This window comes from Oenanthe melanoleuca, chromosome 12 (assembly GCF_029582105.1).
Source record: "Oenanthe melanoleuca isolate GR-GAL-2019-014 chromosome 12, OMel1.0, whole genome shotgun sequence".
Classification (NCBI taxonomy): domain Eukaryota; kingdom Metazoa; phylum Chordata; class Aves; order Passeriformes; family Muscicapidae; genus Oenanthe; species Oenanthe melanoleuca.
This window is the reverse complement of record NC_079346.1, coordinates 667,592-683,423: the sequence shown is the minus strand read 5'-3', so window position 1 is coordinate 683,423 and position 15,832 is coordinate 667,592. Positions and strand designations below refer to the sequence as shown.

The 15,832-nt window shown below is 51.3% G+C and overlaps 1 protein-coding gene across 2 annotated transcripts in view; it reads left to right on the top strand.

The window, feature by feature from the left end:
* GRM7 (glutamate metabotropic receptor 7) overlaps positions 1–15,832 on the top strand; it is a 184,750-nt gene that overhangs the window by 131,184 nt on the left and 37,734 nt on the right. For both annotated transcript variants that reach the window (XM_056501854.1, XM_056501853.1), the window contains exon 7: positions 3,778–3,917. In XM_056501854.1, the coding sequence (XP_056357829.1) occupies positions 3,778–3,917 (140 nt within the window). The remainder of the gene's footprint in view (positions 1–3,777; positions 3,918–15,832) is intronic.

Here is a 15,832-nt window from a genome sequence, read left to right as displayed (position 1 = left end):
CTGCTCCTGCCACGGGCTGGGACCACCCAGCCCAGCTCTGGGGCCTTGCCCTCCTTGCAGAGGTGCTCCATCACTGAGGCTGTGATGAAGAGGTTGGATCTGGGTGAGGAGCTCAGTGTGCATTTTGCAGTTGTTTTTGCTTGGAGAACAAAAGGCCCAAAATATGGAAAACTTTAAACCTCAAGTGCTCACACAGTGAAATTCTGAAGTTTGAAGTGCAGTTGTGTTTTTGCCAGTGAAAAGCTGGAGATGCTGTTCAGGGCCCCTTGGGTGCCCAAAGTGTCAGGAACATGCCCTGAGTGACAAACACCTGGGCTGGTGGCACCTGTGGAACTCCTGCTCTCCTCTTCACAATTCATTGCTCATCTCAGTGATTAAGAGACCAAAACCCTGCAAATTCAGTCAGGTTGTGTCTGGGTCTGAGGGCTTCCTGCAGGTGTCAAGTGCCCTGTGTGTGTGTGGGGAGGAGGCAGCTCCTTTGTTGGGAACTGAATTAAATTGTCACAGCTCTGCATGAGCAAGAAGCTGCAGCCTGGAGACTGACACGGGCCCTGAACTGCTGTGGGCCCAGCAAAACCTGGGAAACCTCAATAGAAAGAAACTAAATCCCAAATGATCAAACCCCAGTGAAATAACGACATGTTGTAATGAGTGGAAGATCAAGGGTTGTTTCTGCAACGCCTGGTTCCTCTCTGCAGTGAGGGTTCCATACAGCACTTTTTATTAATTCCATTATTGCATGACAGCAGCCTGAGCTGAGGCTGCAGTGATGGGAAGCAGGGCTGACAGAGCCTGCAGCCAGGCGGCACAGAAAGGGCTGCAGAGCCTCACCCGGGCTTGGGAGGGGTTAAAGAGGGTTAAGGAGGGGTTAGGAGGGGTTAGGAGGGGTTTAGCAGGGTTTAGGAGGGGTTAAGGAGGGGTTAAAGAGGGTTAAGGAGGGGTTAGGAGGGGTTTAGCAGGGTTTAGGAAGGGTTGAGGAAGGGTTTGGGAGGTGTTTAGGAGGGGTTAAAGAAGGGTTTAGGAGGGGTTGAGGAGGGGTTAAAGAAGGGTTTAGGAGGGGTTGAGGAGGGGTTAAAGAGGGGTTGAGAAGAGGTTAAAAAGGGGTTTAGGAGGGGTTAAGGAGGGGTTTAGCAGGGGTTTAGGAGGGCTGCCCTGCTGAGCAGAGCCTTGGCTGGAGCCCAGTCCCTGCAGCTCCAAAGGCAGCCCAGGGACACTCTGTGCCCCAGGGGCTCTCCAGACTGGCTGGGCCCTCCCAGCTCTGCTGGGGCTGCAGACAGCTTGTCCTGAGTGCAGGGCTGGGTGAGTCCCTGGCTCTGCCCACCCCTCAGTGCCTGCAGTGCTTTGCTGGGGGGTCTGGGGTGCTGCGGGTGCTGTGTCCCAGCACTGGCTCTGGGGTGGCTGTGACAGTGGTGTCCGTCTGTCCATCCTCCTCCCAGCCCTGGCCTTTCCTCTGTGCCCTCCTCAGATGTGTCTGTTGCATTTTGGGAGCCTCACCTGAGCTCCTGCTGTCCCAGGTGTCCCTTTCCTTCCAGCTCTGACAAAGCTGAGCTTAACTCAGCTAAGCAGCACTTGGAGTCGTGATTATCCAGATCCCATTTAGCACTTTGCTGCCTTTCCTGAGGAGCCAGGGAATTACAGCCATTGCTTCTGATTGACTCCAAGTGTTTCCACTCAAATGTATTCTGGCTGCATGAATCTGTAATGACAATTAAATATCCGCCTGGTGCTCGCAAGGAAGCACAAGGAGAGATTTCAGTGGGAGATTTTCTGTAGCAGCCTTTGAACTGAATTTGTATCTGATCTCAGAGGATTGTAGGAGAGACAGGAAACAATTTACCAGGGCTGAAATGGAGACTATGCTAATTCACTCCTTCAAATCTTTTTTTCACTCCCTGGAATTCAATGAAGAATGGGAATCATGAAGAAAACGATAATCTTAAAGTTCAGTGCTACAACAGGAGAGATTTTTCATTGCTTTAGGGAGAAAAAGTTACACAGGAGGAGGAAGCTTTGAATATAGATATGCTGGAGGATTGTCATAATCTTCAATCTTGACACAATATTACTCTGCCCTACCAAAACCTGTTTTAATAGTCTGGGGATAAATGTCACCCTGGAAGGTTTTCCTGGAGCTCGGAGGGGATGAGGCACTGCTCTGAGTTCTCCTCTTGGATTCAGCTGCAGGTGTGCTGCTGAGAGCTCACCTGAGCTCAGGGCAGCTCCAGGCTGTGCCAGCGGCAGGGGCTGGGATGGGGCAGGGATGGGATGGGATGGGAGGGGATGGGGATGGGATGGGGATGGGGATGGGGATGGGGATGGGATGGGGATGCGGAATGGGATGGGATGGCGATGGGGATGCGGGTGGGGGGGGGATAGGATGGGGATGGGGATGGGATGGGATGGGATGATGGGGATGGGGATGGGATTGGGGATGGGATGGGATGGGATGGGATGGGGTGGGATGGGATGGGGATGATGGGGATGGGGATGGGCTGGGGTTGGGGCTTCTCCTGCCCTGCACTCCCCCGTGTTTGTCACTTCAGTGCCTGGGAAATCCAATTAGTGCAGGGTCTGCTCTGGTTCTGCCCAGGACACTCCATGGGAGTGCCACAGAGCTGGATAAGGGAATGCACAGGGAATGCTGTTCCCAGACAAGGGGATGCACAGGGAATGCTCTTCCTAGATAAGAAATGAACAGGGAATGTTCTTCCCAGGGAATGCTCTTCCCAGTCAAGGGACTACACAGGGATTGCTGTCCCAGACAAGGGGATGCACAGGGATTGCTGTTCCCAGGGATTGTTGTTCCCAGATAAGGGAATATTATTCCCAGGGATTGTTGTTCTCAGGGAATATTCTTCCCAGGGATTGCTATTCCCAAATCAGGGATTGTTGTTCCCAGGTCAGGGATTGTTGTTCCCAGATCAGGGATTGCTGTTCCCAGATCAGGGGTTGCTGTTCCCAGGGATTGGTGTTCCCAGATCAGGGATTGGTGTTCCCAGATCAGGGATTGGTGTTCTCAGGGATTGGTGTTCCCAGATCAGGGATTGGTGTTCCCAGATCAGGGATTGGTGTTCTCAGGGATTGGTGTTCCCAGGTATTGCTGTTCCCAGATCAGGGGTTGCTGTTCCCATGTCAGGGATTGCTGTTCCCAGATCAGGGATTGCTGTTCCCAGGGATTGCTGTTCCCAGGGATTGCTGTTCCCAGATCAGGGGTTGCTGTTCCCAGGGATTGGTGTTCCCAGATCAGGGGTTGCTGTTCCCAGGGATTGCTGTTCCCAGGGATTGCTGTTCCCCAGCCTGCTCCCTTCCCTCCGCCCCAGCCCACGGTGGTGATGAGAGCAGCAGATTGTGGAGGAGGAGGAGCAGCTATTTCTGGATGCTAGTCAAGACTCACCAGACCTGGGCTGGCTTCTGTCAGCAGCGTGTCTGAGCAGATGGAACATTTTCTGGAGGGGGGAAGCAGCATTTAGAGGCTGCATTCACAGGAGTGGTTTCACTCCCTGGGGACAGGGAGATGGGAGGGAGGCTGCAGGGCAGGAGGAAAAACCTTCTGACATTTCTGGCACTGGGAGAGGGTGAGGTAAGGCTCACCTGGGCTTGCTGGGTTTGTTTCCAGGCGGAGGGAAGGGCTCAGTGGGAGGGGCTGGGTGGTGGCAGTGTCCCCAAGCGTCCCCTTTGGCCTGGGACGTGTTTCCAGCGTGGCAGCCCTCAGCACACGAAAGCCTGGGCAGAGGTTTGGTGCTGGGTGGTTGGATTCTGTCCTGTTTGCTTTCCCAGGCAGTGCTGGCACCCCAGTGATGTTCAACAGGAACGGGGACGCCCCGGGGCGCTACGACATCTTCCAGTTCCACAGCAGCAACACCAGCTCGCCCGGCTACCGCCTCGTGGGCCAGTGGGCAGACGACCTGCAGCTCAACGTGAGTCTGCTCCTCCCTTGAGGGGCTCAGCCTCAAGGCAGGGTGGGCTCTGCACCTCACCCCCTCCTCTGCCTGCAGCCTCCTCCCTGTGCCCCCTGAGCCCAGAGACAGGCTGAGGGTCTCCCCAGACTAACACAGGCACGAGGTGATCGTGCAGGTTTTATCACTGCTGCAGCTTGGGAAATGAAGCTGTGATTTGCTGTAGTTTGAAGGCACTGGGCTTTCATTTGCAGATGGTTTCTGGAAGGCTGGGATGGAGTGGTTTTGTGTGAGTCACTGTTCCGGGGTGGTTAATCCGTGGCTGTTCTGGGATGGTGCCCAGAGGAAAACAGGCACAGAGCAGCAGGTGCTCAAATCCACTTCCATGTTTCCCAGAAAAAGCCACCCCAGGACTGGTGGGTGGGGAATCTGGAGAGCAGGTCAGCCTTGCTGGCCAGGGCCCTGCCTGGCTCTGTGCCCCAGCCCCAGGGTCCTGCAGCAGCGTTGGCCCCTGTGCAGTGTCACCAACACCCAGAGACAGGTTTCAGTCCTTGGGCTCCTCAGCACGGCTGAGGGACGTTCAGGGTGCTCTGGAGGGAAATGGGTGTCTGTGCAAAAAGGGTTTCCTCCCTCAGCACAGGAGTTTGGGAATTCCTGGTGTGTGTGTGTGGGGAGGGCTCCTCCTCTGCCAGGTGTCCTTTGGGAGCAGCGTGAGAGGACAGGCTGTGTGACACTGCCCTGCCCTGGCACCCCTCCAGAGTGACCAGGACACACAGGAGTGACACAGGGACTGACAAGGGGTGACACAGGTATGACCCAGGTGTGACACAGGTGTGATCCATAGGGGGACACAGGTGTGACACAGGAGGTGACACAGGTGTGACACAGGTGTTATCCATAGGGGGACACAGGTGTGACCCAGGAGGTGACACAGGTGTAATCCATGGGGTGACCAGGTATGGCACAGACAGGTGACCCAGGGAGTGACCAGGAATGACCCAGGTGGTGACTCAGGAGGTGATCCATGTGTGACACAGACAGGTGACCCAAGGGGTGACCAGGTGTGACCTGGGTGTGACCCAGAGGGTGACCCAGGTGTGACACAGATGTGACCCAGGTGTGACACAGGTGTGATCCAGGAGGTGACCCAGGTGTGACACAGACAGGTGACCCAGGGGGTGACCTGGGTGTGACCCAGGTGTGACCAGGGTTGCTCCCAGCCCGGGGCTCTCTCTGGCCCTGGTGTCACCTGTGGGGACATCTGAGCCCCCATTGGTGCCTGGGGCACAATCCAGGGGCTGCCCACAGGCTCACAATCCCTGGGCTGCAGCCAAAGGCCCAACACTTCTATTTTTAATATTTTCATGGCTTCTGTTAAACCCAGCAAATGATGTGAGTCACCAGGGCTCCACTCCTGGAGGCTGATCACAAACAATATTTTACTCTCCTTGAATTTTGGCTCATTTTCATTTTCTGTGCTTGATTTGCTCTTTCAGTGCTTTTCAACTTTTGATGTTCTATATAAGGCAACCTATATTAACTTGCAATTTACAGTTCTTTTAGCAAAAAATATTAATATTTTATTAAGCAAATCCTTCTATGTGTAAACTGCACATCCTGATTCATTAAAATTTAAAGCTAAATTAATGGAGCTTGATTTGTATTCCTGATGTTGTGTTAAATGTTTCCATAAAAAGGCCTCTTTCCTCACCCTCATGGCCACAGGGTCAAATCAGCAGCTGAGATTCTCTAACTTCCCTTCTAATCACTCAAGTGTCCTAGTTTCTCACACAAACACATGCAAGAGAGTCCCTTTTGTATTATTGGATTATTTCTTACAATGACAAAGGCAGTTGTGGAGTTTAGAGAAGTCAAGGATTCCTGGAAATAACCAAAATAAATACTATTAAATACATCCCAGGGCAAACTGGCAGAGCATGTGATTTGTCTTCAGTAATTATTGTGGCAATAACCTTTCAGGGGATGTTCCCCAGCTCTTATTCCACAAATACAGCTCAGGAGGGGGAGGCAGGGGCTGTTTGGTGCAGGTTTGGACTTGGCACTGCTGCAGTGCTGCTGTGGCACTCTGGGGCAGTTCTGGATTTCCCTGGCAGCAGGAGAAGCTGCTCACAGGTAAGGACACTCCAGACCCAGGGGCAGGAGGGAGAGAACTGCAGGAGACCACTAGGTGAGTGAACATTTTCTTCTTATCATCATCCTTGTTCCCAGAGGAGCAGGAACGTGTCACAGCTGGGCTCCTCTGGCAGGGCTGCTGCTGCTCAGCAAAGGGCATCTTCCCATTCCTGGTGCTTTGGGAACGTGCTGGGCACAGGCTGAACCAGATCTGTTCACCTCAGACTGCAGAGTAACTTCTGGTGTAGTTTTCTCTCTTGCTTGTGTCAGGAGACTGAGCAGAGCTCTAAAAAACTAAAAAACTCCTCAAACCCACTCTGTTTTCTTATTGTCAGCCTGGGTTGATTAACCTGTGTTTGTGAATTACCTGGGACTGTCTGTATCTCAGGTCAGATAAACAGTACAGGAAATATTTGTAAATACTTGATGACTTTTCACTGCAGCAGACTTGGGGCACAGCAGGTTCAGTGAGGGCAGTGTTTTCACTCTGCTCTTGGTGCAGCAGGCAGAGGAGCACAGCTCTGCAGGGTTTAGTGGCAGCTCTGGCTGTGTCCCAGGTGTCTGTGCAAGGATAAAAGGAGCAGATGTCTGGTTGGAAAGGCCTTGCCAGGATTCCATGCAGAATTCTGTTGTTCTCCCTGCAGCAGGGGGGTGATGCTGAGAGCCCAGCCTGGCCAGGCAGGGCCACGTCCCACCCTGTGCCTGGGGAGGATTCCAGCAGAATTCAGATTGTTTATTTTATACAGACAGAGCAATGCAGTGCTGGGATACATGGGGGTCACTGCCCACTCCATGCTCCACCAAACTTTGGTTTGCAGCTTCTTTTATAGTCTGGTTTTCTCAATGTAGTCAATAATTGTTATTTTTTTGTTGTCATAATTTTGCCAGGCAAGCAGTGGTGGTCAAAAAACATGCATGAAGTCTCTAGACAATTTGTCCAGTCTCACAGACACCCATCAGGTCTTGGCAGATAAGGACTGGCAGGAGTTGGGAAGTCTGGTCTCAGTGGATAGGCTGCAATTGATTACACAGAGGCAGGAAATCTGATTTTGCAGAACCTATTGGACTGTGGGAAAGCCTTGTTTTGCAAGGCACAGTGGTGGCTCAGGGGTTTGGGACAGGGCTGGGGCCCCACAGAGCCCTGCTGGGCTGTGCCAGTGCCTCCCCTTTGGCTGATGTCCCCCAGCAATCCCAGCCCTGTGCCAGGCCAGAGCTGGGACACTGGCATTGATGATGCTCATGGACACAGCTGCTCGTGGGTCCAGCTCCCTCATCTCCCCAGGACGTGGGGTGGGCTCCTGAATAATTCCCTGCTCCTCCCCACCCTCCAGCTCAGGCTCTGGGGACTGGGGTGGGCTGGGGACAGCCCCAGAGCAGAGGAGCCTGAGCTGGCAGGACAGGGACAGGGACAGGGACAGGGCCACCAGGTCACTGACAGACAGGATGGATCTTGCACACTGCAATCCTATTTTCCCCACACACAGAAGAACATGGAGTAACTCTGTAATCCTCTGTGCAATTGATGCAGAACCTGCTCACTTCAACACCTCCTGAATCTGTTTGGGCTCAGGCTAATCAATTTACATGCCATAAACATCTCTGTTAGGGAATTCGAAATAAATGTTATGAATAGTGAGCTGGTGAAGAAAGTAATTAACTGTCTAACCTGCTGGCAAGAGACCTGGCTGTACCTGCCTTTTTCTGATAAAATATTCGGGTTGGAATTGGATCCAAGCACCTCTTCTGTTTGTTGCTCAGGAATATTCTGCCAACAGATGGTATTTTTCTAAAATAACATGTTCAAATTGATTTCTGTTCATTGTTTTCCTGTGTTTGTTGCTGGGGTTTTGGGTTTTCCTTTGGAGCAGAATGTGTTTGAAGTAGATGGAGTTTCTGGCACTGTTGGGGACACCCAGCACCCTGTGCTGTCCCTGCAGGTGTCACATCAGCCCCTGGTGACAGTCCCACTCACAGGGTGGGTGTCTGCATCTGTGGGAGTTATTCCCAGCACTGCTGCTCCATGCAGAGTCCTGGCAGGAGGACCTGCAGCCTGTGTGCCCAGGTTTGGCCATGGCTGGGCCCACCAGGGAGGATCTGCAGGGTCACCCCATCCCTGAGCCACCACACCCAGCCCCGGAGTGCTGCAATAATGGATGTTGTTTATTTTGCTCCCTCATTAAATCCTGCAATCTCTCATGGCTCCTGCCAGCCGTGACCAGCACAAACACCTTTAATTATCTCAGCTTGCAGAGTTAACTTGCAGCCAAGTGAAGGAGTTTTTCAAGCCAGTGGCCCGCTGAACGGCCAGATGCTGAGTGCTCCTGCTCACAGGGACGGGCAGGACTCACACTGGGTGTGTGGCTGCAGCTGGGCTGGCAGTGCTGGGCAGGAGAGCAGGGCTGGGGCACTGCACAGGGGCTGCTGCAGTGCTTTGTCAGCCAGAGCAGCTGCTGGCAGCCCGGCAGGAGCTGAGCTCTCACCAGCTCTCCAGGCAGCTTTGTGCTGTACCAGCACGGCCAGGCAATGGTTAAATCCCACCCTGGCTCTGCAGAGCAGCTCAGGCTCAGGGCTGGAGGTGTGAAATGTCATTTTCTGTGTTACTGACCCACCTGGCCCAGGCAGCAGCAGGGTAGTGAGGGAGCTCAGCCCCACCAGCCTGGCAAGGCAGAACACGGCTGGGGCTCTGAGAACGTCATGGGAAGTGTTTGTGGGGACAGGGAGGGGAAGAGCTGAGAGCTGGAGATGGATCACACTGTGCTCAAAGACAGGGACAAGAGGAAACTGGAGCTCACAAAAGCTGTAATGGCAGAAGAAATGATCTAGCAGAAGACTTGACTGGAGATTTTGCTTTGTCTTGTGCTGCTCCCTGCCATGCCCACGAGCCTGCAGGCAGACACACTCTGAGGATGACTTATGTAAGAAATGGGAGGTAAAAAATAAATCACCCAGGCTCCAGGAGAGGTGCTGGTTCTGCGCCTACACCTCCCTCTGCAAAGCCCTTCTGCCAGGCTAATGGGGTTTTGTCAGCAAATACATTCAAGAGCAAATGCTTTGCTGGGATATTTTATGGCTAATGAACATGTTTGGTTGCTTTTGGCAGGGGTAACAATGTCGGTTGGTGCGTTGTTGAGGGTGCAATATCCTTTATTTAATATCTGGAAGTGGGAAGAGGCTCTGCAGTGCCAGATGTGCTTTGTGTCTGGAGAGGCTCCTGTGCTGCTCCTTGCTTTGGGGTGTCCTTTCCCACCCTCCTTGTCTGCCTGCTGTGGGAGGAGGAGTTTGCTGAACATCCCTGTCCTTGTCAGCAGTGCCTGCCATCCCAGCAGGGTTTGGGGTGTCACTGCCTGCCATCCCAGCAGGGTTTGGGGTGTCACTGCCTGTCTGCCATCCCAGCAGGGTTTGGGGTGTCACTGCCTGTCTGCCATCCCAGCAGGGTTTGGGGTGTCACTGCCTGCCATCCCAGCAGGGTTTGGGGTGTCACTGCCTGCCTGCCATCCCAGCAGGGTTTGGGGTGTCACTGCCTGCCATCCCAGCAGGGTTTGGGGTGTCACTGCCTGCCATCCCAGCAGGATCAGGATTTTGGGGTGTCACTGCCATCCCAGCAGGGTTTGGGGTGTCACTGCCTGCCTGCCATCCCAGCATGATCAGGATTTTGGGGTGTCACTGCCTGCCATCCCAGCAGGATCAGGATTTTGGGGTGTCACTGCCATCCCAGCAGGCACAGGCTTCACCTGCCCCAGGTTTTAGTGCCAGATGAGGGGCTGGCACCTTCCAAGACTCTTGTGACATTAACAGCCAAAACTTGCTGCTGCTGCTTTGTGTCCATTTCTGTGGATCAGATCTGCAATAATGAACTCTGTGAAGAGCCATGGGAGTTCTTGGCTTAGAGCTGCATCTGCAGATCCCAAACATGACCCAGCTGTGCTTTGCAAAATGGAATTTTGGTCCCACACTGATGGCAGTGCCAAGGGTGCTGCAGTAGAAATGGTGACAGATGTGTCACAGTGTGCCTGTTTGCTCTAGGGAGGAGCAGGGGATCCCACAAAGGGTGGCTGAAAGCTCTGCTGACCTCAGGCCCATGTGAGCAATTTCTAGCATTTAAGCAAAGCATGGAGGTTCCTGACAGGGCACATGTATTGAGTGGGTCAGAAATAATCACTATTGAGATGGCCCTGAGTGCTGATTTTGGAAGGAAATCGCTGTGGCTGTGGCAGGGCTGTAATATCAGATGGATAATGTGGAATTTAATGTGTCTCCAGCTAATTGTGCACATGGTGGACAATGATGGCCCCCAATAAACAGCTGCAGAGGGTCTTTAGCCTGCTCTGAAACAACTGGGGAGGAAGCTTTATTTGCTTTGTTTCCCTGTTTTGTCTGTTTTTTTTTCCACTAAACTGAAACACACATTTTTGTGGCACTGCTGTTGAAATGATTCCCATGGAACATCCTTGTTTACTGGTTCATCCCACCTGGAACTGGCCAGGGGATTGGGACTGGCTGAGCAGCTGCTTCCCAGGGCTGACTGCAGTCAGGGATTTTATTCTGCTTTTGCAGTCCTTTGACTGACTGGGGAAGGGTTTTCAGGCTCTGCCTCCCTTTGCACCACCAGGTTTTGCCCTTCTCCTCCCAAAAGTGCAGCTGGAAGGGCTGGGCAGGTTTTTCTCCTCCCTGTGTGAGGTGGGTGAGTGCCTGGCCCCAGGGCAGGGTTTCCTGCACAGGAATGCACTGGAGGCTTTATTCTGGATGTGGGGAGAAAACTCCCTGCCCTGGGAGGCAGCTGCTCCCCTGGCAGTGTGAGCAGCCATTCCTAATTTTCTGTGTACATCTGCAGTTCTTTCAGGGCCCAGTTGACTGAGCATAACTTGAGCAGGATAATTTAATATTATTAGTATTATTAATATCACTGCAGCAATCTAATTAAGGCCTAAATGAGCTGGGTACTGAATTTCCCTCTGAACTTTGTATTTCTTTCATCTTCCTTCCCTGCCCTGTGTTGCCTTGCCCACGAGATGTGATGAGGAAATCAGTGTCCCATTGATGCTGAGGCTTCAGGAAGGGAAAGCCAGCACCAAATAATGTGACTGGGAAATGCTGGGTTTTGAAAGGGCTGGGGAATTAGGGGGATAAATAAATGCCAGCACTTGTGAGCTGGCAGGCACTGGGAGAGCAATGCTCTCCAAGTGACACAGTGGGCTTGGCTCCCTCTCACCTCTGCCCTTTCCTGGCTGGCACTGGTGCTGGCTTTGGCAAAGCAGCACTTGTTCACAGCCACAAATAACAGGAAAAAAAAATAAATTATTGGCTTATAAGAGAGATCAGCAAAGATAAAGGGTTAATCCTTTCTTCACACCTTAGGTAAGGTCCTGGCTGTGCCGTGGAAAACAGGTCTGAAAAGGAGTTTTCAGGAGAAAAACCAGAATTCCTGCATTTCCTTCTAGGTGTGGCATTGTCATCCAGGCTTGTTCTTGAGGAGCTAAACTTTGAGTGAGTGTGAGCAGGTCAGGAGCCAGTGTTTGATTTGTGCTGAGCTGCTCTGCCTTGGGCTGAGCTGGGCTTAGGGGCTGTGGGGTTTGGGTTGGGGCTTTCTGCCATCCTCACCATAAAACTCAGAGCAGCTGGGGCTGCCCCTGGATCCTGGCAGTGCCCAAGGTTGGACACTGGGGCTGGAGCAATGGGACAGTGAAGGTGTCCCTGCCATGGCAGGGCTGGCACTGGGTGGGATTTGATTCCAAACCAGTTTGGGATTCTGGGATGATTCAGATTTTCCCTCATTCTAAGCCACTTTAGGATAAAAATTTGCCTTGAGTTAACTCTGCTTTCAGAAGATACTTTTGCCCTAACCCATCCATTTAAAGAGACAAGAACTGTGTGTTATAAATGCACATTTGGAAGCACATGCTCTTTTTTAATTAAAAGAATATTATGCAGGGGCTGCAGGATGAATACTGAAGATGCATGGTCCACCCCCTTCCATTAGTGAGGAGACAACACAAAGCTGTAGGCAGATATAAAAGCATTAAAATAATTAATTTTCCATTTTATTGTGTGTCAACAGAAATATATAATAATAAGCATTTTTGCAAAAACTGTGGATTAAGCATTTTTCTCTACATCAGTGGTGTGCTGGAAATGTCCTTGCTTTAATGTAGAACAAATGGCCCTTGGATCTCATTAAAGATGGTTTTCTGAGGGCTCAGAGGAGCTCTCAGTGCTGCTGGGGCAGAGCAGGTGGGGCTGCTAAAAAAAAGTGACAAATATGAAACCAAAGACAAAGGAGGAGTAGAAAGGAAAGGGAAATAAATGAGGGTTAAGAATTGCTTCTTGTGGGGACACCCAAGAGGAGCTGCAGTGTGGGAGCAGTGATGTGCTGGGTGGGAGTTTCCAACCATAATGGATGGGATGGGATAATGGGATGGGATAATGGGATGGGATAATGGGATGGGATAATGGGATGGGATAATGGGATGGGATGGGATGGGATGGGATGGGATGGGATGGGATGGGATGGGATGGGATGGGATGGGATGGGAATATGGGATGGGATGGGATGGGATAATGGGATGGGATAATAGGATAATGGGATGGATGGATAATGGGATAATGGGATGGGATGATGGGATGGCCACTTCCCAGAGCTCGAGCTGCAGCACAAACACTCTCCTGTTCCCAGGGAGGGTTTGGAGTCTGGAATGCTGTGTTCCCTGCAGAGGTGCTCAGGCAGCTCTGCTCAGTGCAGGGGTTTCTTTGGCACCGTGCAGACCTGGGGGTTTTGCCTCCACCACCTTGCAGGCTCAGAGCTGCCTCAAGGCTGCCCTGGAGCCAGGGAAGTGGAAGCAGCTCCAGTGGGAGCTGAAACACCATGTCTGGGCCAGGCATCCTCTGCATCCCCCCTGGCACTCTGGCTTATCAGCACTGCCATCTCCTGCAGGGACTGCAGTTGATATTTTGCAGGAGACTCTGCTGAGGATGTGTTATTGACATATTCTTAGCTTAAAACCATTATCGTGGTAAATCCCTGGATTTAAAGCCTAATTACAGGACATTAATAGCTGAGCCTGAAGAGCTAAGTCATGCAAATATCGCTGTCTGCAAAGTGGAATACACACAAATGTGTGAACTGCTGAGTTAGGAGCTGCTTCTGGAGGTGGCAATAAATCTGAGCCCAGTCCTGGGGCTCTGTGTGCCCATGAAATTAATGGCACTATCATCATGAAAGTGGTATCAGGAACGTGGCTATTTTCTTCCCTGAGTAGGTTAATTACCACTAATGTAATTATTTTTGTACTGATTTTTATTTTAATCAAACATTGCACGAAACAATTAAGTTCAGAACAAATGGCTTATTATGGAAATGTTTGTGGCAGAGGGAAGCAAAGCAGCAATGTTTGAATTATACACAGAGATTGAGTTACTTTGTTCATTAAAATGAACAATTACATTAGGCCTTATGAGACAGACTAAGCATTTCTTGTTAATGTTTGTTCTATAGTGAACATAATGAGGATATTTGTTGTGAGTGGATCCAATCCCTCTTGCTCGAGGCGTTCAGGAGTTGGGGGATGTGTGGAGCAGGGAGAACATCCTCCCAAATCTGCCAGGGCTGGGGCAGGGGGCTGCTCCTGTCCCTGGGCACTGACCTGGCAGTGCTGCTGGTCTGGGGAGAATAAATTCCTTTTCACCTGGGCTGAACTAGAAGGTTCTACATAAGCACCCCCAGTTTTCCTCTTAGTTCCAAGTGCACTTTCTCTCAATGTATGAAATTTTTTGCTGCCTGCTTTGCAGACTGTGCTGGGTATTTTCAGCTAATCCTTGGAGGTATCTAAAAGATGTGTAGATGTGGGACAAATTTTCTTTTAAAATGTGCTTTTCTGGGTGGGGAAGGTGTCTGTAGTTTGACTCAGGCTCTCACCCCCTGCTGCAGGTGTTGGTGCATTCCCTCACAGGCACTTTGCATCCTGCATTTTCTCCAGAAGCAGCAGAAATCTGTCCATGGCCAGTCCCAGGGCTGTTGTGGTGTCATCCCAGGAGGATGGCAGGATCCCAGGAAAAGGACTTTCCTCAGTCCTGCCTCATCTCTTTCTCTCCTTCCACTGAGGATCTGTGCAGAATGAACCTTTAGGACCTTTAGGCTGTCCCAGGCACCAGCTGTGCCTTGGAACACGTGTGAGAATCTGGAATTCATCTTTTTGTGACCATGGGGAAGCAGGGCTATGATAACTCCTGCAAGCTGCACCTTCAGCTCAGCAGAGTAAAGGATCTCGTGGATCTTTTCCCCAGAATGCTGAAGGTTAATGAAGTTTCCCAGACCTCTGGAATATCTCTTATTGAGGATTCTTTTTACAGCATTCGCAGAAAGACTCCTGGTACTGCAGTGTGTGAGCAGAGTGTGACTTCAGGGTTTGGTGTTTTCACAAATACAAAATGAAGTGATACGGGATCCATTTTGATTTAAATGAGGAAAGTACAGCTCAATCCTTCAATTTAAGGCTTGTCCATCCAAGTCTTCCTGTCCATATGAGTAACTAAGGCATCTGATCCAAGAAACTCATCTGAGAATTTTGACCTGTAGGGAAAATCACGGAGCTTGCTGGCATTTAAGTGACTGAAAGAAAAATAGGTGAAATTTTGTTTTTAATAACACTTGGTCACATCTCTCCCCGGGGATCAGGTTTTATGTTTGGAAAAGATACACACAGGGTGCTGTGGCCACTGAGATGCTGCTGGGCTGGTGCTGGCAATGCCAGGGCCTGCCCAGCTCCCAGTCTGGACCATTTCATGGGGCTCCAGTGCTAAACCTTCCTTTTCTGGGGAGCTGGTGAGTGGCTTTAGTCAGGCGTAGTGTGAAATGATTTGAGTCTGATTGTCCACAGTACTTGGGAGCCTTTGTCACACACCTTGGAGTTGAGGATTCTCCAGACTGCAGAGTAAGTGAGACAAATTTAATAGAATCATTTATCATTTGCATTCCCAGAAGCACATGTGGTATTTCAAGAGCTGAATGTGACTTTGAAATGAAATATTATCTAATTAATGCATTTTTCAGTGATGACCATTTTCTTTGTCCTTCATGTTTCTCACCTGGCTTGTATGGCAGACCTTCCCCCATTCCCACCGACCCCATGCCCTATAGAAAACCCATTTCCACCTCATTTCAAATCTTCCCCTGCTCAGTAGCAGCTCCAGGAAGGGAGATCTCTGTTGTGTCTCAGTAAGAATCCCCCAGGTTTGTGGAGAGCAGCCTTGCAAATGTGAGTCCTGCCCTCCCTCAAGGTTTGCAGTGTCCTTACCAATTCTCATGAAAAAGCAGGTTTTCAGTCTCGTGGTTTATCTGGGGTTGTACATCCTTCCATCAGACTTAACAACAAATAGAAATGATAAATGGAGGCAGTGAACACAGTTAGGGGCCAGAGCCCCACACAGAGGCCCAGGGTGTGGTTCTGACTCCTGGGAACTTTGTCCAGCTGGGTTTTGTGTGCTGGGGCTCCCAGTGCCCTCCCTTCATTCCCAGCTCGTGTCTGTGGCTGCCAGCCCTAACCCCGAGCCTATCTGTGCCCCACAGATCAAGGAGATGCAGTGGGGAGGAGGAGTGTGTTCTGTGCCCCCCTTGGTGTGCAGCCAGCTCTAAACCAGCCCTAAAGCACCTCTAAACCAGCCCTAAGCCAGGCCTAACCCCCAGCCCTAAGCCAGCCCCAAGCCAGGCCTAACCCCATCCTGTCTGTGCCCCGCAGATCGAGGAGATGCAGTGGGATGGAGTGATGCAGTCTGTGCACCCCTCGGTGTGCAGCCAGCCCTAAACCAGCCCT